Source organism: Perca flavescens, chromosome 22 (assembly GCF_004354835.1).
Source record: "Perca flavescens isolate YP-PL-M2 chromosome 22, PFLA_1.0, whole genome shotgun sequence".
Lineage (NCBI taxonomy): Eukaryota > Metazoa > Chordata > Actinopteri > Perciformes > Percidae > Perca > Perca flavescens.
The window spans coordinates 8,745,651-8,770,286 of record NC_041352.1 but is presented as its reverse complement, the minus strand read 5'-3'; the positions used below and the strand labels follow the sequence as shown (position 1 = coordinate 8,770,286).

General features: G+C 40.5%; 2 protein-coding genes across 3 annotated transcripts in view; both read right to left on the bottom strand.

The window, feature by feature from the left end:
- The window catches only part of ntng1a (netrin g1a), a 334,454-nt gene that overhangs the window by 113,573 nt on the left and 196,245 nt on the right, over window positions 1-24,636 (bottom strand). The window lies entirely within an intron of this gene.
- prmt6 (protein arginine methyltransferase 6) lies at window positions 13,609-16,370 on the bottom strand. Its single transcript, XM_028568879.1, has one exon. It carries the CDS (start codon window positions 16,300-16,302, stop codon window positions 15,247-15,249), a length of 1,056 nt encoding a protein of 351 aa, XP_028424680.1. The 5' UTR covers window positions 16,303-16,370; the 3' UTR covers window positions 13,609-15,246.

The following is a 24,636-nucleotide window of genomic DNA, read 5'->3' as shown; positions in this document are numbered from 1 at the left end:
CACATCCTCCTGCTTAATAACGTTTATTACTAATCGTTATATGTATCTAATAAAGTAAATGTCTTATTTGAAGTATGTGTAACAATTCAGACTGGTGCGTAATTGTTCCAAAAAAAGTATTTTAACTTTATTATGTAAATAAACAAGGAGCGTACCCTGGGTTTAGGTAGTTTCACTATCCTATCCTCATTCAGTGAGTTATTTCAACTCCAAATATGTGTAAACAGAGGAAGTCTGAATAAAATAACTCTAATAGGAAGGTGTCACTCCAGTGAGAAGGCAAATGTGCCGTTGTAAAAAAAAATGAAAAAATAAAAGCGTTCAACTGACATATATAATGAAATAAATAAATAAATATAGGAGAAAAGGGGTCTTGCATTGATTATAATTTCACATCAAAACGCACATATCTGCTGCCATGAACTCATGTGCTTTCTAACTGACTGGGACATGGCTTAACATAATTTCTGCTTCACCCTATACAATAAAACTGCACCGTCTTCCCCCTCACAACGTAACTGATTACCACAAAGGGTGAGATGAGGGAGAGAGGGTGTCGGCGGGAGTCAGGTCATGACACTTGGCGCACAGGTTAACCTCGCAGCAGGCTGACAAGCCTCTACACAGCTGAATGTGTCCATGCTTACGGTGTGTATGCAGCCTCTATAGGCCCACAGAGGCCCTAATTACCGCCGCACATATCACCCACGTTGGTGCATGTAACATTCAATGGTATTACCAGAAAGATAGAAAGAAAGAAAGCGCGCGTCAAAGTCTTCTAACCAGATCAATATTATTTTTAAAAGATGAGATAATGATAAAATATGGTTACCCAGGGTGAGAGAAACAAATCAATTGGGTGGCAAGAGCGCTGTCTCCGTGTTACCTATAAATGACAAGCAATCATGTGTGCTATTATCTGCACAGAGCATGACTGATTCATAATGTGGTGTTGCACAGTCCCCGTACCGCCATGGTTCTGTGCGCTCACAGCGCGTCCATGTGTCCTTTACAGCCTCGTACATACAGGTGAGTTATGCATAGCATTGTAAGAGCACAGCAGTTTAGTGAAAGAAACAAAACAGCAATTTCCTTTACAGAGTCTGGAGACTACACATTTAAAGCTACCCGATTTCTTTTCTTTTTTTGGAATCGCACCAAACGGCTTGATTAGTACATCCCCAAGCAGAGAAAAGCCAGAGCGCTGAGTGGAAGCAGACAACGATAACCCAAAAACAAATTATATATATATATATATATATATATATATATATATAGTTCTCAAAATACTCGGTTTACTTTCTCTAATCACGACGCAAAATTTGGCCACCCACTTCGGTGCGCGTGGCAGCGAAGCTTCAAAAGTTTACGCGCTCGGCATTAGCATGGAGATGAATGAAATGAAAAGAAATCAGCTGTCGGAACCTCTTACCTTGGTCTTTAGTGCTTCATACCGCCGAGGACAGCCAGTCATGTCGCCTATTGCAGCCCAATAAATCCGCTTTAAAACGGGACATCTTAGCGCGGCGCAGGAACGGGAGACTCGCCGTGGAAGCGACCAGCTTGTCTCCGCCGCTCCCGGGGAATGGAGGAGAGCTCCGGGTACCAGCGCAACGTCACTTCTACCAGGACACACAAGCGGAGGCGACAGGAGAAAATTCTCCACGCCAGGTGTAGGGATTTTTACAAAAAGTTGTTTAAAATGAAGCGGATGACAGAAATAAGATTCCAAGTGGCTCCTTAGAAAGAGCCTCAGAGGCAGCCGAGAGTGACCACACTCGCTGCTCTCACACACAATGAGGCGGCCAGTCTTTGACAACTGACTTTCACCTCAAGTTTATTTCTCTGCTGAAGCCTGTGAGCCGCAGCTCAGTGCAACCGTGAACAGAAACATCTGTAACTGGTGCAGTTAGACGATCTTATAAAATCGCCCAGTTACATTTGACCACTAAAACCCATTTTATTGTGACTAGACACTGAGATCACAGGCAAATGTGATCATCAGCAGTGGCATTAGTGGCAGGAATTTCTGGGAACTCTATTGCATTGCTTTATGGCATAAAGGGAAATTGTTGCATCCCACAAAACAGAAGGAACGATAAGACTTTCAGGAAAGACTGATGGTAAAATAACTTCCTAATGATGTAAAACCACCTCCCCTAGACACAGAAAGCAAAGGGGATTATGGTAAACATGTAGATTTTGAGCAACCGCTGCCAGATAGAGGCTGTCACTCTCATTGATCCCACTCTTGTTGTTTAGAGTCATTATTCAGAACAATTGATTTGACAAAAATATGGCAATGTTTAAAACTGCTACACCTGAAATGTATAACTATTATCGATGTCTAAATGGAACATTGGCAGATCTCTGGTACAGTAAAGGAAACTACATTACCACACTGGAGGGTTTAAGCCAGAGAATCAGTGGATACATCCAACAGAAAGACACAATAAAGAGAAAATAATTATTTTTGTGAATAGAAAATATGATGCTAGTTGCTCGCTCAGTTTCTGAGCAGTTCCAGCTGAAAGGGTGGCAGCATTTGAGCCAGTAAGTACGTTTTGAACGCCATCAATCTCAACAACAAGCCAAATTGAGTTTATTGTTGGTATTTATCCATATAGCCAACCGAACCCATCAGATAAAAAGCACAAGGACATGTTAATCTTGTTTTACAGGGCAGTTCAGATTGTTTTAAACTCATCTTGAACTTTATTAGTGAAACAGTGGACAGGTTAAGGATACAGTGCTGTAGAGACAGCTCTTCACACAGCTGTCTCTCTCTCTCTCTCCCGCTCTCTCTTTCTCTCCTCTGTGAGCCCAAGGGCAACTTGCCTTACATGAACCTCTTTTTCTAAATCACTCAGCGACAAGAAAGAGGAGTGCACAGTGGAAAGCTACCAAAGAGCAAATTCCCTCTTATTGACTCAATGCAATGACAGTATAATGTGTTTGCTCACAATACATTTTTGAAGTTCATCTGAAGACTGTAAAGCAGTTTCTACAGTCTTTTCTTCAAGGCCTAAAAACACTACGCTCAGGCAGACGGTGCTCTCTAAATGAAACCAGGCACCAATAAAAGGTGAAGGTGCTTAAACACCAATAGGTGTCTTGTGTGTGTTAACAAGGTGTGGTCAGACTGTGTCACACAAGATGTGCTAGAAGTCAGAACGGAAAGAGGATGAGTTTGAATGTAAAGGATTATCCGCACGTGCACACGCGCACACACACACACACACACACACACACACAGACCGTGTGTCTTCAAATCCATCAGTGGGTTCAATAGATGGCTCTTTACTTAAGAGACCGATAATCACGTGACCCTGTGTTCCGATTTCTCACCTCCACCCTTGTGTGTTGTCAAGTTTCTTCTTCATCTTTTTTCATTCTTGTCATATTTCATGATGGTTATTAGAAAATTGATGGGTAAAGCTGTCTTTGCACTTCCCTGTCTGGCGGACGCCAGGCACAGAGGTATTGGATTTTTTTTATGCCTGTTCAATGAAGAGTAACTCCAGAGGAGTGTGTGTGTGTGTGTGTGTGTGTGTGTGTGTGTGGAGGGGGGGGAAGGGGGCAGGTTATTCATAAAGAAATATTGTGTTTAAGCTTGTGCTCAATACACTTTTATGTGGTAAGATACAGCTGTGTCATCAACCTTAGTCTCAGAGTGCGGGGGAGCTGGGACGGGACAAATGCAAGTTCAGGCAAATCTGCAGAACAGACAGTGGTGACTTTGAGTAGTGAAAGAATAATCAGAACCTTTACAAGTATCAATACAACAATTTAAAATGCTCTATTACAAGTCCTGCATTCCAAACTTTACTTAAGATGCATAAGGTTTGGGCAATATGATTATACATACCATGAGAAGATAGACATTTGTCAACCGTCAGAGATGTTGCCAGACTGTTTACACTGAAGTATATATGCAATTACTATATATTTTTATATTAGACCATATGGCAAGCAATGTTGCAAATTATTCAGTAGGACTGGCATTAGATTTGGTTTTATGGGAGTGTTTGGCACCTGTGATGAAGTCCTTGATCATTCATGTATTTAATTGACTGGATGAGCCAGTGAAACTGACGCTCTGATCTGGTCATTGTATCTCTATATGGTTTCCCAATTTAATCTCAATTAAAATATTCACTACATCGTGATGTGTCATTATCATGATACACAATTGGTGAAATATTTGATAAATATCTATATTGCGTTCCCTTACTGATGCATAAATGTGTAAGTAAGTTTAGTGTTATAGCTGGTCAAGCTGAAGCTAGTATTAAATACTGTATATACTGATATGTAGTTAGTAGTTTAATACACAAAATTGCACCATCATTTATAAACTGATCATACCTTTTGTTTGTCAAATCTTATTCTACAAAGTAACTTAAACTGTAAAAAATGTACTGAAGTGAAAAATATGACATTTGCCCTTCAATTGTAGTGGATAGATGGAGTATAAAGTAAATAAATAAAGGGCCTCAAAATTGTTCTTAAAAGTCCAGTGTGTAACGTGTTTCGTTGTTCATTATCAAAATCTGTGTTGCCTCTTCACAAACTTTTCCTTTTTCATGAATATTTACCTCCACCATCAATTCCAAGTATTCCTTTTGGCTTGACATTTTACATTTGCATTCACAACTGGGGTTGACGCTCCATATTCATGCGCCATCTTGAAATACGTTAGCTGGTAAGTGACATACAGGACATACTGCTCCGCCTTTCGCGTTTTTGCTGTCACATGATAAACTCACAGGTGCTGCTAATGCTGCTAATGCTGCTAATGGGTAACGTAGCTTCCCGGCCCCGGCAAGTTTGAAGAAGGAAACACGGAGGACCACACATATTCAAAATCCAAATTATGGGGACAGGAGTCTTCTTCTTCGCCCAGAAAAAGAAAAAGGATACTGAAAAGAGCAAGATACCGTCTTTTTGAAGCATGAAGGCTACCATAGCTGTAATACATGCACGAACTGCGTGGTGCAAGAGAGTTGATTGCGATATATGATCTCAACGCTAGATGGGAGAAATTCCTACACATTGGACCTTTAAGTACATTACTTGAATTTTTGTATTTAGAAACATTTCACCACTGGTGCCGCTGACTTTGGCAAATACATGAGCTGGTACAAACTTCTTATATGCAAAAATGGTGATGGGTAAAAATAAAATTCTAAATGATTAATATTGAAGTAAAAGAAAAAACATTGCATTGCATGAATCTCCACATTTCAGAGAAGAGTCTTGTGTAGATTTGTTGATGAGTTTAGCTGCAAAGAGCTGAGGAGACAAATGAAAGGGTTGTGTCTTTGTGAGCGTTTCCTGCTTGCATGATACGGACAAGGCGAATCAAGATGGTGGCTGCAGAGCTGCTATCTTTACTTCTTTTACAAACTGCCTGACCATGCACAGGATCCTAACTTCTCATGGGAGGTGAGACACTTAGTAAGAGTCGGACAAATACAGGGTTCACATTGCAATATGGGATACCTTCAAAGGACTGAATCAGGTCGGTCCCAGGACCTTGGTGCACCGGCTGCATTTGGACTTTGTGTCAAAGGTTTATCGCGCTTCTTTCTGCCTGGCACTAACCCTCCGCTCCAATCTGCTGCCTGCAGACCTTCGCTGCTTATCCAATCCAACATGGTGTCCTAAACCCATAACCCGACTCACCCACATTGAAATATCATATTAAGTTATAAAACAATACCTGAGAAGAATTACATAGAGGCATAATCCAAAAAGTGCATGATTGAAAAAGGATTAGTGGGGAGGAGAGGGGGCAGGGGGAGAATGTGGCCACACAGTTTGGTGGATTTGTACTTTGCTCACAGGCTGAGAGCCGTCTGCCTCGGGCTGATTGTGATTCGGGGCCATCCCGTTTAGATTTACGTGCCCCTGCGAGTGATTTGGGATTTACTTTCTTAACAGGCGGCGTCCAGATCTGTCCTTGTTGTACGCTGCGTGTCCGTCCATGAAGTCACGCCTCAGTGCTTTCAGCTGGATGCATTTGTGATAGGCAGTGGGTTCTTTCGGCTGAGCTCAGGGCTAGAATAAATACTGCTTCCCATTTAAATAAGTGTACTGTTTTTTTACTGTTGAGAAAAAACATAGGAACATACAGTGGGACAGAGTTATTTTGGGGTTTAGCAGCAGGCACGAGGGTCAGTTCCTGTTGCTAATGATAATGATGACAAATGGTCCGGCCCCAGAGAAATGAAGTCTCTGGAGGGTTATCACCAAATTAGCTTTTGTCAATACCACGTTCCCAAATTGTCCTCACAGGATATGCTGACAGAAATATTGGTTACTGTAAGCGAGGGTGGGAATTGAATCCTATTGGCTTGTTCGTGGTATCATTAGCATACAAGGATGAATGAGCGGCCATGATTAGATACTGTGCGCCACCAGAGTCCAGTCAGGTTTCAGCAGTGATCGAAAATGAGCTCTGTAGAAACACGTTCAATGATTCCCCCCCCCCCCATACTGTATAGAGAGTTTTTATATGCATGCTAATCTAGTCACTAAAAACATCACAACAGGAACAAATTACTGCAGGGATTTAAATGGGCTTGACATTACTGACCATTATCTCAAATCAAACCAAATCCCATTATGGACATTTACATTTTTTCTATTTTAGTTGAAGAATACATAATTTATAACTTTTGTCACAGAGGGCACTATTTGATTTTAGCAAGCGGTGACAGCGAGGTATTGAATGTGGAGGTGAAAGACCCTGAGATTCATCACTTTCGGGCACCATTGATCTTACAATTTTTTTAATATGGTAAAATGCCCACTATTGTACTTTTTCCTAAAGTCAGGTTATTACAGTCACTGATGCGAGTGCTGTTATACAGTATTTTAAATGCTGTTGAGACAGACATCAAACTGAATGTTCTAATTTTCAGGGCAATACAGTGGGAGTCTGGCAAAAGGAGCTGAATGGATGTGGTCAACACTGATGTGAACAGCTGTACATCGTGTTCCCATCTTTCTAGAGGCTGACAAACCCATATCACCACTGTCACATAAAAACCACATAACTGCAAGTTGTGTATTTCTTTGCCTTGAGCTTTACATTGTCACACTCTCGTCTGTAGTGAGTTACTTGAAATCCCTCCTTTGACCACTGTGGTATATTACAACTCCATTGGCAATCATCAAAAGCAATAAAAAGTGGTTCTCTGTTCTTCATTCCTGCTCTGCTCATGCATTGCCCAGTGTCTAAAGATGTTGGATACTGTGTACCACTGTGCTTTGCTTCTTATTATTGCTGTGGTTATATTGTACACCATTGTATTTGTATGCTTCTGCGAATTAATGTATGTTTGAGTGAATATAACTGTGTGTGCGCAGATGTTCCCAGTGGTCGACTGTTCTAGAATGAATCTCTCCTTGGGCTGGTTCCTCCTTATCTATGTAAATACAGTAGAAATGAAACAAATATGGCCTGCACTCACAATGTTCTGCAGACGGCAGTTTCTCGAGTTATAATGAAGTTGGGCTCAATACTTTTTAAATATGTTGCCCCTTTCTCCTGGGACAATGTACAGAGGGAATTAAAATGTTCCGAGCTGTGTACTGTTGGTGAATTCAAGTCAGTTTGAAGGATCCGGAAGTAGCATTCTTGGTCAATGTGTTTGCTTCTAAATGTATTGTTTTATTTTATTTTCAATGGTTTTGGACACTCATACCTGTTCATGCATCTTAACTCAATATTGTCTATACTCTTTTGTAGCATGTGACAGTTGTTTTAGCCTGTTTATGTTGTATGTATGTATGGTTGTAACAATGTTTTAATGCTGCCTTTATGGCCAGGTCTCTCTTGAAAAAGAGTTTAAACTCAATGAGACTTTTATCTGGTTAAATTAAGGGAAAATGGTTTGATTGAAACATATTTAAATTCTAAGACAGTGAGGAGGCACGTATCTGGGGAAAAAGTCATCTCTAATTGTAATCTTCATCATCAGTACACTTGGGCTGAATCTCAGGTCTCTTATTTGACAGCTCCTCACTCCTTGCTTGAATTGGAAGTTGTTCTGGCCCTCCCTCGTAAAAAGGCCATCTCAAAGCTATTATTCCTGCCCCGAGGAGCGAGGATCGAGGAGGGATCTCTGAGGAGCTACGAGCGAGGATACAAAAGAGCAACCTTCCAGGAAGACGTAGCTGAAAGCCATTTCTAACTCAGCCCATACAGCTGGCGAATTCACCTGACACTTCAGAGGAAAGGACATCCCATCCCTCTAAAACACATTTCCTCTCTCCTCGCATGATTTCCTCGCGTCTCTCCCGTGCTTCTTCGGTGGGACTGACTTAGATGCAAGGAAGGGGAGCAAGTAAAAGAAAACAAATGGATGCAATTTAACAACATTAGACATAGCTTTGGTATGTCTATCCAAACGGAGGGACAGGTCAAAGACTTCAGAACAAGAAAACTGTGCTCAAAGACCACTCTGACTGAACTCCAGAGTTCCTTGGATATGAGGAGATTTTGACAGAAGGTCAACAGTCTATTAAAAGACATGCATAAGAAAAGATGATGCTGTCATCTAAACATCAGGCATAATGCAAAGTGCTTAGCATTGAAGCAACAGGATACAATATATAAAACCTGTCGCAGAATGACAAAGACCTCAGAAGGGGTGTTCCAACAGTTTATCTGTGTTTTTTGCCCCCAACGGTGCCTTCCAGGCAGCGATGCCTGGAAGGCACCGTTGGGAGACACTGGTTATGGTTATTGTTAAGGTTAAGGTTAGGGTTAGGTGCCTTGAAGGCAGCGGTCACAGCGCTGCCTGGAAGGAGCAGTTGGGGTAAAAAACACCATGGAGCGTTCCAACAAGACCTCAGGCATAAAGGCTTGCCAAATCAACGCTGGGTTTTTGAGCGAAAAGTTTAAAATTGTGTAACAATTTAAAGGGGTTCATAGATGTTTTCTGTCCAACTTAGATGAGGTTGAACAAATCTAAAAGGAAGAATGAGAGAAAATGCTAGGCTGACACAATATGTATACAGTAAAGCTTCATATATAACCAGAATATAAGCTGTTAAATATGATTCTACAGAATTCTGATGAAATTTACTATACACATCACTTTATTCCTGACCACTTATCATGACTTTGGTTGAGGTTCTAAAGACAACGGCACATATTGTGACTCCAGTTCAGCGAGTCCTGGATTGTGCTGCCTTTCAGTCTCGTTCACCAGTTTTGCATTGAACCATGAGTCTTGAAATCAGTTAGATTAAGCACATTGTCTATTGATTGGCTCTTAAATTGCTGTAAAATACAAGACAAATAATCCCATTTCAAGTTTTAACACTTGTTTCTAATGGTTTCCAAACCATTTCAGGCAGAATTGGATCACAATTAGTTTAGCATTTAGCAGCCAAGAGTGGCTATGCATGCATGAGCGTGATTCTGGGCTTAACAGCGGCTGCCTGCGCTGTATTTGACATTTCCATTCACTGGACACCTGCCTTTGTGCTGTCTCTGGGGCTTTTTCTTCTTCAGGCACTTGTAGGAGACATTTAGCCACTGTATGTGCACATGAGGCCAGATGCAAGTGTAAAATTTCATTTTAATGAAAAGCGTAGGGATTTTTTTTCTGTCTCTCTCCGACACAAAAGCAACAAAGAAACTGAAAAACCCTGCTCATACTGTACACTCTATAGCCCTTTCACAACAGGGCAATGACCCAGGAACAGAAAATCCTGTTTGACATTTGACAACAAGGAGCTGACCTTGGTCAGATGTGTGTAAAACCAGGGCTTTAAGTTGATCTGAGTGCTTGACTTTTGAATGAAAGAGTGTAGAACAGTTGTGACTGCAACATCTCTCAGCCATAAACTGTAAAGTTTGAACATGACTTCAGAACATTTTGTTTCATTAAAGAGTCCAAAAAAGAAAGAAAAAATACTGCAAGTTTTATGAGTATTTCCTGCTATTGCAATGCCACTAATAGCCATGTTTAGCAATGACATGTTTCGCAAACCTGGGAGCCAATATTTACACATGACCAATGGTCTAGTATCCATCTATAAATTGCAGGAACGTCAGTCCGTCTGTATGTCTGTCTGTGTGTTTGTCTGTGTGTCTGTCTGTGTGTTATGCGCATATCGTCTTGCTATGGGCACGAATAAGTGCAGCACCAAGTGACATTGTTTGGATTAGAAATGCAAAAGATATTGTTAAATATATATTGGTAAAAGCAGCACATGTTGGCTTTTGCCGCTCTTCCTTCCTTCCTATGACACACTGAGCTGCTCTCTCATCTCTGTTTTCATTTGTTTCCTTTTGTGTACATCCTTGTCCCAGAAATGCTTGTTACTAACCTAGCTCATAACATAAGGACTCCGGGGGAGTAAACTCCCCAGAGTTTCTCGCTCTGCGATTCCCTGCAATGTCCGGCTGCGTCCTGCTGCGTCCTGCCGCTTCCACTGCATCCACCCATGCTCTGCTGTGCCACACTACACCCCGACACACCGCCTACCAAGAGTCTGGGTCTGCCGAGGTATCTTCCTAAAAGGGAGTTTTTCCTCGCCACTGTCGCAATAGCTACTGCTAGTGCTTGCTGTTGAGGGAATTACTGGAATTATTGGGGCTTTGGAAATTATAGAGTGTGGTCTAGACCTACTCTATCTGTAAAGTGTCTCGAGATAACTCTGTTATGATTTGATACTATAAATAAAACTGAATTGAATTGAATAACGTAATCTCAGAGATTATTCCTTCACAGCGTGCAATGCGAGTAAATCTCAGAGATGAACCGGGCAGACACAGCACTTTTCATCAGACTCACCCTGGGTTAATTAAGTATACTGCTAACTACTAACATTACCGTCGCCAAAATACCGCCGCGAATCAAATCCTCTACTTCACCGTCAACTGTCAAGCCACTAAACCTGTATGGACACTGTCTTTCTCTCTCTCTTTCTCTGCACACACACACACAGTCCGGTTCTGGTGGTTGATGATGAACGCAGATATGTGCTGATTAGCTCTCATAACGGGACTGGTGGGTAGCGCACTGCCATGAGTCCATGAGGCTATGTCTGGTTACTCTACATTTTCATTGTGATATTTTGTGATTACATTGTGAATCTGCCCCGTTCTCTGTCAGGTACAATGTCTTCCTCTGATGTAGACTTAGCCTACACTGTAAGTCAGTAGTAGGCTATACAGTGGAGTTGCATATTAAGTGGTTTGGGGTCCTTCTGTAAGTAATTTTGGGGTACAATTTGGTTTTGATGAATTCTACAAGAAGCAATACCACAGGCCAAGCAATCAGCCCGTTCCAACTGGCACTGCACTAGTAATTTAAATGGCAAAAAGTGGGTTATTCCCATGTCAAATTACTATGTGAAAATATCAATTTTCTTTTCCACTCCACAACGCTGTCATCTTACACCAAGCTAAGATTTGACATTCCAGAGACATCCTAACACTTTTCAATGTCTGTATGCGCTTTAATTGACCATCAAAAGTACTTGTTAGTTAAGACAAAAAGTGCTCCAAAGGCTCAAGTAATGACTGTTAGTTACATAACGGAGCAATATGTCCAGTTTGTTAGCTCCACGTAGTGCTTTCTGGACACTGCAGTAGAGCTGAAGCTCACTACAGAAATGCATTGATTTCAATGTGCTGTGACAGGAGAGACTTCACGGAAGACTGCTTTCTTCTCGATAGGTTTCTACTGTTTGTGGGTTCTCACTGATCACATGCATCGGGAGTTTGATTGAGTTACTGTTTATTGTTTGCAGTTGTGGTCACTTTACACAGTAACTGAGGATCTCCTGTCTAAAGTTGTGTTGTCAGTGTTAAGGCACTGATGACTGATTTTAAACGTTTTAAGCATGTCTCCATGTTGTGCAAGTGTCAAGTCTTTGCTTCAATCTTTGTTTTCAATATGGAACTAATGTCTCACACAAGCCTCACGATCATACTCAGATGCAGGATCAATGGAGATTAAGTGCTAAATACTGCACATTAAGAAAAAAATGAGGGTCAAGAATTTATGACCATAACTAACCGTCAATCAGCTTGTTTTGTCATTTTGAAAAGGCAGTGAGCAATGTGAGTATTCTATCAGCTATGGGTGTGTTTTTTACTCTTGCTCGACTCAGAATCTTGCCATGTAGTTAATCCAAGTGGATGCTGACAGACAATGCCCTTGATTTGTAGACACTATAGCTTGTGATTAATTTCCAAATCTGTTCGTTACAGAGTGGGTTCACATTTGTACTGATGACACTGATACAAACAAACACCATATTTCAAATGATGATGGGGTGTGAAAAACAAATTATCATCTAACATTTTCAGAAATCTATGTGTATTTATTAACTGCCGTGTAATTAAAACACAGGAAAGGTGCTTTATGCATTAAGACTCGTTCACATCTTATGGCTTGAATTCAATGCACACTGAAATAGACTTAATCAGCACAGTCCACAGTGTCTACTTTAGTTACATAACGGTTTAATTACCATATTGTCCTTGGTTTGACTTGGGAGTAACACAATATTTCTTTTTTTTTGAAAAAAAAAACAGTACAAAAGTATCATCTAGGAGTAGATTTGTTATTATATTATTTGTATCCAATCTTGTGTTACAAATAATGCTAAAGAAAAGTACAGTAGTTTTGTAGGTCAATGCCAATAGTGAAATGCTAATCATGGGGTGGGGGTTGGGCGATGGTACAGGTGTATGTGCCCTTGTATGTTTTTCTGCTTATATGTTTTTTTTTTTATGTGGCTGTTTCATGTGTTTTTCTTATGTTAAAGGCCCTTCTAGAAACAGGCAATGGAAATTAACAATTGCTATAACTGCTGTCTATGTGATAGCATCCGTCTGGATCAACGACTCCCCTTTGGTAAAAAAACCACAAACTTCAAAAAAATTCTTTTGGGGGAATGGCTGTAAAGATTTACAAAGAATATGTTTACGGCATTTACTTTGACGTTTTGGAACCAATTGGTGGTAATGTGATATTGACAAAATACACAGGGCGATACACTGGTAAGAGCAAATGACGTTTAACCATGTTTCCAGCTAATTTAAATAGCTCATGTTACTGTATTATGTGAACGGTTAACTTCACTTAATATTTTATGTGGCGTTTTCTTTTGCAGGGTGCAAATGTTCCACCTAAACAAGTTATTTTCCCGAGACTATATTGCAGAACCACCTCGTCTGCGTCCAGAGCTTAGCGCCGCGCAAGACAAGATAGACAAGCGCTGTGGAGATAGATCTGGCAATGCGAGACTAATAAATAAACATGAAATGAAAAAATATAAACAACAAATGATATTAATGAGTATTTATAATAAATATTCATTCCTTTTTTATCTTAATGTCGCTATTTTTTAAACATAGCCTACATTATCATACATTTCTAAGTATTTATATTAATTTAGCAATAAAGTTTGATGGTCCTTCTCAATAAAACCCAACATCCACATTTTTATAATCAACTCAATAATAATGGCTATTTAATGAAGCTGTACAACAATAACTATTGTGGTGATACATGCTCATCATTCTTTCTGTAGTTAGCTATGTTTTAAGTCAGGACTCATGACACATGAAACAGTCAAACAGTTTATTAGAGTCTAGTTTGCATTTGCGCAATTCTCTTTGAAACATAGTTTCCCTGCAATATCATCCGTCAAACCCACTTATTGTACGCTGACTCTGAAGTAGTATAAAAAGTGAATCAATGACTGATCAGTGACCAGATAACGTGTTCTGTTGATACATGAGTGAGAAATTATTAAACGTAGCCATCAAACTATTAACTTTCATTAAAAAAAACAAGTATTGTTGATTGTTGATTGTGATAAAAACGTTGCATATTTCCACAACTTAGTCACTTGGAGACAGCAAGATCCTTAATGGTCAGGAACGAAATACATTGTGGTTCAATTAATATAGTCATTGCTATTTTGCAAAATGCTGCAGTAGAATTACAACTTTGGACAAAGTCAGGGGTGTCTGGCAACCATTGCCAGTGCGTGCTTGTTTTAAACCAAAAGAATGAGCCAATTTAATTTTTTATAATAACCTGAAACCAAGCCCATGTAAAACACCTCCTGCCTGACTGCAGCTAGTCCAAGTCAATATATCAGTCCTCATTTAAATGCATCATCTTTCTCAGATCCAACACAATATGCATGATTACATTTATTAAAATACCAGATGTCTGCAGCATGGCATTGGATTTATTTAACAATTTGTAAAAGCCCAGAGCTACACACCCTCCTAAAACTATTTATTAGTCAAGCGACTTTTTGTTTCTTTTGATGGTCAAAACTGTTTCTAAGGCTTTTCCCCACCAATAATAATTAAACTGTTACAAGAAATAGTGGAGCTAAAATGATTAGTCGATTAATTGATTAGTTGGTCGATAGAAAAGTAATCAGCAACTATTTTGACTATTGACTAATTGTTTATGGGAGTTCTAATTTAAAAATACCAAATATCCCCTATTCCAGCTTCTCAACTGTGAGGATATGCTGTTTTTCTCTGTCTGTAATAGTATAGTAATAAGTAAGTATTAGTAAATAAACAAACAAACAAACAAACAATCAATCTTTGGGTTTTGGGCTGTTGGTCAAAACGTTTTTTATGTTCTGACATCAATAAGCTAATGGTTAGTTACAATCCTACTCATTACTACTGCAATGTTTTGGTATAAAATAGGTCATAATTGCTATAAACTGAATATACAGGATGCAATACAAAACATATCTAATACATATAAGGTATTAGACAGATATATGCATGTGTCCTCTTCCAATTTATTAGGTGTGAAAACAAGCATAAACACTACACAACATAAACAACTCCAAACTAAGACCATATAATGTAGTGCACATAATGACTGTGAATCACTGTGTGTTTGTGTCTACTCAAACTGAATTTTTTAAGACTTACACCTAGAGAGCTGGGTCAAAACCTAAGTATGTATGAGCATGTGTATGTATAGGCTAGATGGCAGCTGCAGTCCCTTCATACATTTGCCCAATGTCTCCCCATTAGAGACCTAATGTGACGTTATAGTTTTTAGATATGGATTATTTACCACCCTGGTCAAAAATACAGTCATTGCTCCACTTCCTCCAATACTCCCATTAAGCAGGTTGGGAGTCTTATTGACAGATAATAATACAAGGACCTAGGCCTTTGAGTGTGTTGCCTGGTGACTGGTGAATGTTGATGCTAAACTATGACTGAGCTTCACTGCTCCAGTCAGGGATGGAAAAGGTTTTGGACTGTCTTTTCTGCTCTCCTATCGCGTAGTCTACATGGACACATATATGTCTGGCACTCTCCTCCGAGGGAAACATGCTGATCTCTCCGGTAACCACCGTGTCTTGCATCACATCCACCGGAGCATCCAGGTACAGCACCGCCTGCTTCCAATGCGTCTCAGGTTTGAACGGGGAAGTGGAGAGCACGAGCGCCTGCGGCTTGTCCGGGCAGGGGAAAGTAACCGTGAAGTAAACACAGAAAGCGTTCACTGCCGCCGAGCCGAATGACTCGCACCTGAACTTGCCCTTCACCAACCGTAGCTCCTCCACGGTGACCGAGTACAAGTCGAGCTCGGCGAAGCGGGCCGGGTGGGACAGCACGTCCTCGACGGTCACCGAGTTCACGGTTATATCGGAGTTCATGATACACCTCCTGGCGAAGTCGGACATGCAGGACATGTCGACGCCGTACTGCTCTTTGACGGTGTACCAGAAATGTAAGCGGTCCTCTACCACCGGGTCGCTAATTGGTGCGATGTAGAGCTCGGCTTTGCTGGGCAGGATCATGCCGCCCGGCTTTAGCCACTTGTCGCGCGCGTAGAGGACCGAGTTGAGCATGGACTCGTGCAGGAGGGCATAACCCATCCACTCGCTCACTATCACCTCCACCATCTCCGGTAGGTCCACCGTCTCCACTGTGCCTCGAATTACTTCAATTTTGTCCTCCATGTTGTTCTGTTTAACTATTTTCACAGCCTGCTCTGCGATAGAACAGGCTTCAACTGCGTAGACTTTCTTAGCACCGGCTTGAATACAGAACATGCTTAGAACGCCGGTTCCTGCCCCGACGTCCAGTACAACTTTACCCCGTATGGACTCACTGTTCCTTAGTATCGCCATCCGGTACGTGTTCGTGCGGACGTGGTCCGCTATCATTTCCTCGTGAATAGTCACATCAGTATAGCTGTCAAAGTACAGTCTGTCCTGACGGGTTTTATCCAATTTTCTTTTCTTTACGACATGAGACATCTTCTCGGCTCTTGTGCTACAACCTCACTGTTTTGTTGCGTTTCTTCCGCATTGTGAAATCTGGAACTTGTAGTTTCCCCACCGCTCACAATACGAGAGAGACATGTTTGAATAGACTACAATTCCCAGAATCAAACAACAGTGACGCAGTGGTCGGGTTGCTGCATTCAGTGACAGGGAGGAGATGGTACATATGAGCTTCTACTGTGTAGCAGCGAGCATTGACAGAAATCCACGGCTGTTTAAGTGATAGGTTAAAAACAAACTGAAAAGTGTGCCTTTTCTATCATTTGAGACATTGATGCAATATTCCATTGCAATATGCAATATTCCAAAATACAAAAAGCAGACTCTAATAAAAACATTTCTTTGGATGACAGAACACTATTTCGTTGTGCAGTATTAACTTGGACACTTATTTTTGGGAGATGTCTCTTTTAAAATAGTAGTATTTTCATACATGGGTCAAATTGAAGACTGCTTGAAGCTGTTTTTGGTGACTTTACCTCCAGTGTGTCTCTGATCTATGCCAAAAAAGACTCAAATCATTTTCACAGTAAGTTAACATTTTCACTAAACCGCCATTGCTCTGTTCAGTAACATTGATAGGGTTTCCTAAGAAACCTTGAAGGTTTTCTTTCTTGCAAGTCCCTGTTTACAGCTAGGGTGGTTCAGGAGCTATAGCCGTTTAAGTTTGTGTAAACCATTACACATACAAGCAATTTTAAATCATAAAAATAATAGAATCATAAGGCAAAAGATAATAAGCAGACCTTTAAATGTGCAAATACTGACTTTCTCATACTTTGTTGTTTATAATTATATATAAATGTTTTATGTATCAGCCAACAAGTGCTCCGTGCACAAAGCTGGAGTCACCCGAACCTCTTCGTCACCACATGCTAAAAAGAAGACAATTTAGTGGTAACCTTTCATTTGGGCTTGCCAATAACAAAACCATTTCATTTTAGTACTCTATAGTGCAACTTTGAGATTACAGAAGCCATTTTTATTTTCCAGGCAATAACTTGCACTGTGCACCACATGATGCTAAACGCTTCATCAGATATTTAATTCATCCTCTCCATAATTAATATAGGGTCCAATTCCAATCATCTATAGTACATATACTGAACAGTGCCTATCTCATATAACACGCTGCACAACACAGCATGGCCATTACCAGTTCTGAGCTTTCCCCAAAGTTATGGCAGGCAGAACACAGCTGCCTATGGCTCAGCTCTCCTACCCTTCTAGACAGTCCTATGGGACCCTCTGCACTCTGTTTCAGAGATCTTTGGCAAAAGATCCTGGACAAATGAGCAGGAGCTGTATCCCATTCCATAAAGATGTGAAAAAGAGAGAAGGAAGCAGTAGATAGATGGTCGATATTTTGTTGTTTTCAAGACTAGCTGTTAAAGCAAGAAGGCAAGAAGTGTAATGCAGAAAATGTGAAATAATAGCAGTGCGAAAAATAAATAAATATAAAATATTGCTGGCAAATTTCTGTGTGGATGGGTGTATGTGTGTGCATTCACATTAACATGCTTCTTCTAAATTTGGATTCAATGCTGCCTTTCAAACACAGGCACTCCTGGGACAATGTGTGCATTTAATAATTCAGTCTTTAAAACATTATATAGAGAAGAAAGCAGGGAAATAATTCAGCATGAACTGATGTGTTTCCAGCTTGAGTAATGGAAACAGCAACCATTAAGGGGAAATGAGCCATACCTTTGTAGTAAACACTGACTTGATATTCAAAGCTCCAGTTTTCCCTTTTGGATATATTTGATCTATGTTAAACCAGAAACACAATAACACCAAACATTATCTAAAAATGCAGTGTAATCCTAAAGTGAGCCAAATATCAAAGCTGAACACCCACAACCGACTGGTCAAAAACAAAATTGGACTAAGTGCGGAAGAGAAATAAAAATATACAATAGAATAGATTACTGAACCGTAAAATACAAGCAGTGGAATTCAGATTGCACTTGGCAAATGTAGCCAGTAGACACAACAGACAGCCAAGCAGCTGTTGGCCATGTTGTCCTCTCCTCCTCTCAAGCTTCAGGTAGAACTGCTGCCAGGCCCAGACACAGCCAACACCCAGCTCCCACTTAGATGCCTGGCACGGTTTACCTTTATCCTTAAAGTAAGTACATGAAGATGCATCTGTATTCATGCAGAGAAAAGTCTGCTATCCAACGAGCTGTTACATCTGCATAGGTTTGGGTCAGCACGTGCATTATAGTTGGGTTAGAATAACCCGGTAAGTACGCGCTGAGCTATTCCCCAAAAGGAGCTACACTACTCTTTTAACATGAGTCATCATTTTCAACCCAGATAATGTTTTTCTCCAAGACGCAATAAATGTTCTTTTGCGTTGTTTTAGGATTGAGCGCCATTTCATCTATGAAGTGAAAAAAGGTCTAAGGAAGGGCAGAGGGGTGCTTGAGGGTGCATGTGTGTGTCCTTATTATTGTATGTGTGTCAGTGCCCCATTTGTGCCTGAAACATGTTGTGTAAATCCAGAGATAACGCTGAAGGCAGGAGAGATGGTGGAGAAAGCAGCGCAGGCAAGGGTTGGTCAAGCATGGCGGGACGGGTCGTAGCACAATCACTTTGGACAATGAGGGGTGTCGGGGACAAATCGATAACCAGCTTTTATTTTTTTCATCTTCCTCCTCCCTCAAGCACCAAGTTATGTGTAGAATTCATGGTGTGCGTGTTAGATGGAAAAAAGGATTTTTTTCATACTTCGATATAATATGATACATTTTGCTATATCGGTAATGAAACAAAGAAACTGTAATACACAGTAAGTGAATAGATGTCTAAAGAGGGGAGAGAGATAAAGGGGGAAGCGCAGTCTGAGCTCCTTGTACTGGAAGCCCAGCAGCTGTTCTTCTTGGCCAGCTGCTGTCAGCATGCACAGCCTCATGGGAACTGCCTGCCTGTGTCCTGTCAGTATTACTGGACCTGTCAGCTGCTGCAACAAACACACACACACACACACACACACACACACACACACACACACACACACACACACACACACACACAATAACACAACCTTGCATACTTCCAGTAGATATGTACACACGCATGCATAGCGACCTGCACAAACAGCATGCAGAGGCCACTTCAAGACAATTCAACCCACAGTGGCATGATACACACATGCACATACTGTACATAATACATACGTGCACAAGTGCGTGCACACACTACCACACACAGCCATCAGTTTTGGTGTCATGGGCACCCATTTCAGAGGAAGGCAGACTGCTGAGCAACAAATACAAAGGTGCAAAGGCTTCATATTGATTGTTCCCGGGGATCAATACGAGGCTACTTTGATATCTCACTCCCAGAGAAAGAGCCCAAATCTGTGAATGCTGGTGGGTCATAACACACTTTCCATCTCTTATTCGCATTCTTATTCACCTGTTTCTTACAGCAAACATAATTCATCTCGCCCAAAAGAGAGTTTCACGCATGGATCCATCTGGAGGCCTTTTCCAGGAGTGTGTTATCTAGTTTCATGCTTTGACATCTCCCTATATGAACACAGTGTATGCCAGTACCTATCACTGGAAAAGTTATAACGGCCTTGTCTGTACAGCCCCCCACACACACACACACACACACTCACAGCCACACATCACTCCCAAGCCTCAACTTATGCTTCAACAATTAAATTGCTTCAACCAATCACTTTACAGGATCATGGCCCGTCAATCCAGAGCCCCGGTAATCAATTCATTAATTACATTCCTTTCCCTGCAGACTCACTTCCCTCATGCCACCCCAGTATCAGTTACATTACACTGCAATTAGATTAAATTACTAAGAACAACCGGCATGTGACAGCCATTATGGCAGGCGGGGTATTATGCTGACTCCACGACAAACCCACTGCGCAATTTGTTAAACGGAAATATTGTCTGTTTGTTAATGGAAGTTATTTGATCAGTACATTAATAAAATAAATATTGTAATTGTCCCATCAGGAGTCTGCAAATATCAATGAAGTCTAAGGGAGTTGTGCTGCTCAAAAATAGTAGTTTAAAATATCCTACAGACATAAAACAAGGTTTATTATCACCAATTATTAAATAAAATATGTTCATTTATCTATTCAGAGGAATAGTTTGACATTTTGTGAAATACATTTATGTACATTCTTGCAGAGAGTTAGATGATCAATCCCACTCATGTCTGTACGCCTAATATTAAGATAGAGTCAGCAGGGGATTATTTCAGTTTAGTATAAGGACTAGAAACGGGGAAACAGCTAGCCTGGCTCCATCTAATATTAATCTAGCAATAGCTCTAAATTTGACAAACTAATATTATAATATATGTGTTCGTTAGTGAGCTACAGAGCAAGTATGTCATTCTGAGGTAGATAAATAATAACAATGATAGTGTTTTTGTTAGAGAAAATTCTGCATATTTTTACGACTTGTTCATTTTAGACGACTCCTAATTCCACAGCAAAGCCAGCCTTCTATTGTAAATTCCTAATAATGAATTGTGAAATCCTGCTGGGGCTAATATATGCAGACACAGGTTTGTAGTTAGGCGTCTGGGACTTTGTGCTCTGGAACCAGTTGTGTTCTGTTACAAGGCAGGATTACCTGATAATCCTGTTTTGTACGTGAGACTTTGACTCTTCTTCTACTTCTACAATAACATCAGGACGAGGACTATGGATCACCAGCGAGCCACACCAACTGCAGACCACTAAGGAATCAATTCTGCCTCCATTCTTTTTTTCTATGAGAAGTAAGTAATTCACTTGCGGTGCAACGCAAGCACGCAACATGAGGCAAAGGGCAGAAGAGATGAGTTGAAAATTCAGTCAACTTCATGCAAATGCATGCTGTGTTTGCCATGGGAGGATCAATCCATTTGGACCAAGAGGATGACATTTCGTATAATGCTTCTTGCAGCTTTCACACACTTTCTCAAGATGAGGAAGTTAGAGTTGCAGGAGCCCCTTCTCTCTAGCTGTGGGGATAGCAAAGGAAGGAGTCAAGTGTTGCCAATGGATTAACACAAGCAATTAAGACATATTAACCAACTCGAAACTCGAAAACATATTAAAAAACTCAAAACTCGATTAAAGGAATATTTCAACACTTTGGAAAATATGCTTATTCACTTTCTTGCCAAGACTTCGATAATAATGTAGCAATCATGAAGCGATGACTCTTAAAACACACTTTTATAGACTTGCTTTTATGTGATGCCCTCTTTTTATTGTCTTTCTCATTATCATTTGTTTTGTTTCTGTCCTTTAGAGCTGCCCTATCCTTCCTTTTTCACTAGTACAATGTTGTGTATTTATGGTATAGGGTATGTGTGTTGATTCGATGTGTATATATGTGTATTGATTTGTATGTGCTTTACTTTCACTGTCAAAGCACTTTGTAAACTATTGTTTTTAAAGGTGCTATACAATTAAAGTTATTATTATTATTATTGAAAATGACTAAGTAAAAGAAAATGCTAAATAATCAAGTAAGACTTATTTCAGATAAGATAAGATAAGATAGACTTTATTAACCCCACAATGGGGAAATTCCTGTGACTGACAATCTCTTATGTAAGTTAGGACTAGGCCTGGAGATTCTCACAGAACAGAAACAACAAAGTTGAGTGGCTGTCCTGACCTCCTGAAGATTGTAAATTATTAAATTAAATTATTAATAAATTGTGACATTTAACAGCCAAAAGCTGACATCTGGTATCTTTCAATAGACTCTGAGACAAGTCACTGAGACCAACCAGTTTGACACAATAGTGTGCTTTTAAGGACAGGACGAAAAATAATTTTGCTAGTAAATGTACATTAATTGATATGCTATGTTTAACTAACCATCTGACAAGTACTGAAGTTATGTTTTCTTTAATGTAAAACCATGGAACCGCGTCTATAGGAACTGGTATAGATACTTTTATTTAGAAAAAACATGCCACGTGTTTAATTCAATTCAATTTTCAATTCAATTTTATTTATAGTATCAAATCATAACATAGGTTATCTCGAGACACTTTACAGATATAGTAGGTCGAGACCACACTCTATAATTTACAAAGCCCCAACAATTCCAACAATTCCAGTAATTCCCTCAAAAGCAAGCAGTGCGACAGTGGCGAGGAAAAACTCCCTCTTGGGAAGAAACCTCGGACAGACCCAGGCTCTTCGTAGGCGGTGTCTACTCTGTTAGTAGCTCATGAAACAAAATAATTATGAATACACAGTTATACAACCAGTTAATTGATCATAGCTTGTAATGAAAAGAATAGTAAAATGTTCTGTTTCCCGACCCTCTCTCAAACCCTCTCCTTCACAATCCTTCAAGAGAAAAGAAAAAAACTTTGTACTAGTTTAGTTTAGTGTTTAATTTAGTCATTTTCAACCTATATAACTTAACTCTCAGTCTTAAGTTTTACACTAAACACTTTGGTACAGTCAGATCCTGTTAATACGGCACTGCACATGTACTGTTAATACACTGAAAATATATATGTATTCTATATAGGCATATTAAATATATCCAAAGTCTTACAGAAATTCCTGGGCACACCAATGCTCATGCCTCAGTTTTGTTTTGGTTAATCCTCTTAGTTTAAATATATTTTTTCAATCCATTCAGTGTATTACCCATTTTCATTTCCCATTTTAACTATCTTTGTTTTGTGTCCATATAAATTCCTCTCATCCATGCAGGAAGGGGGTAATACACGAAGCCCACTTTTTCTGAGTGAAAAACACTGACATGTACCTTATTATATTACTGTTTGTGCATATTAATATATACACATGTCCAGGGTGCGATTTGCCGGGGGGGATGCGTGGGATTTCCCTCTTTCTGATCTATATATACCTACCTCTGCTGAATTATTTTTATCCCCGGTGGGGACAAAATATATCCCCCCCTCAAAGTTATTAATGCTACTTCACCAATAGACCATTATAAACCTAAAATAGAAGTATTTTAAACTAAGTAAGCGCTGTGATGTGAAGAGTCTACAGTGCCATATATATGGAGTTAGAATCATGCCAAAACCTCACACACACACACACACACACACACACACACACACACACACACACACACACACACACACACACACAAAACGTGTTTTACTCACGCCCAACGATTCACAAACAAACTCAGTGTGGTTTGCAAATACAAAACATCATTCACAAACTAATGCATTTTGTTCTGCAAATAAGAAACCTACCTATCAAACAAATACAGGCGGGGGGGGCAAATTTGATTACCCCCCATAGAGCTGTCATACTATAGACCGGTGTGGCAGTTCGCTGAGGTGTCGCGTCGCTCGCTGTGGCCGAGCCAACCCCTTTTTATTGCCTTCCCCTCAGCAAACCCCCGGCCCTTCTAGTGCCCTCTTCAGCCGTACGGACAAACGCCAGCTGCCCGTCAGCGGGGCGGATGTTTTGACCTATACTAAAAAGGAGTTGCTTTTGACGCTTCCCTGATTAATTTAGTTTATAGAGATACACACGCTCTCCGTCTAAGGAGAAGCCCTCGCCCGGATCAGGGAACCCGGAGGCGAGACAAGAGGTTAGATACACACTACACCAGACGTCCCCAAAAAGACTGTATATGACAAGCACTGCCCGAGGGGATCTTTAAAACCAATGATTTTTCTTTAGTACTTACGGTCTCAGCCGTCCTCCCAGGGTCATCGGAGGTCCCTTCCTTCTCAAGGACGCCCGCCTTGCCCTTCTTGGTCGCCGTACTGAGAGAGAGGGATGCTCAGAGGCTCTGACCAGGCCGCGCGGATAGGGAAATGCACTCCCACTAGGAGATAACAGGAGGTCTGTGTCCAAGTCGATCCCTGCCGGGACGCAACTCTCCACGGGCGGTTAAAGAGGAGTCACTAACCCCCGTAAGGGGGGAAACCCTCCCCGCTTGACAGCGGGCAAGACGATCCCAGAGAAAAATAAGGAACTGGCAAGAGTTGGGTCTCCTAGTCCAAAGTCGGACTCAGGTGATTTTTATTATTTTGTGACAAAAGCAGAAATTAAAAGCAAGTGGTCCTCTACAAAATAAAAATAAAAATAAAGATAAAGCCTCCGCTCTAACAGAGGTATTTAAAGCTGCTTCTCTTTTCCTCCTGGCTCTGTGTCTCCCTCACTCATAAGAGTGCAGGTAATCTCCTCTCTGGTGTCAAAGAGGGCAAATAAATCTTCCCCAAAACGCAGCGAAAAGAGCGTCTGGGCAAACTAAGAGAGAAGAGCGCTTCTTAGCAAAAACACTCATATTTATACACAAAAAACATTTT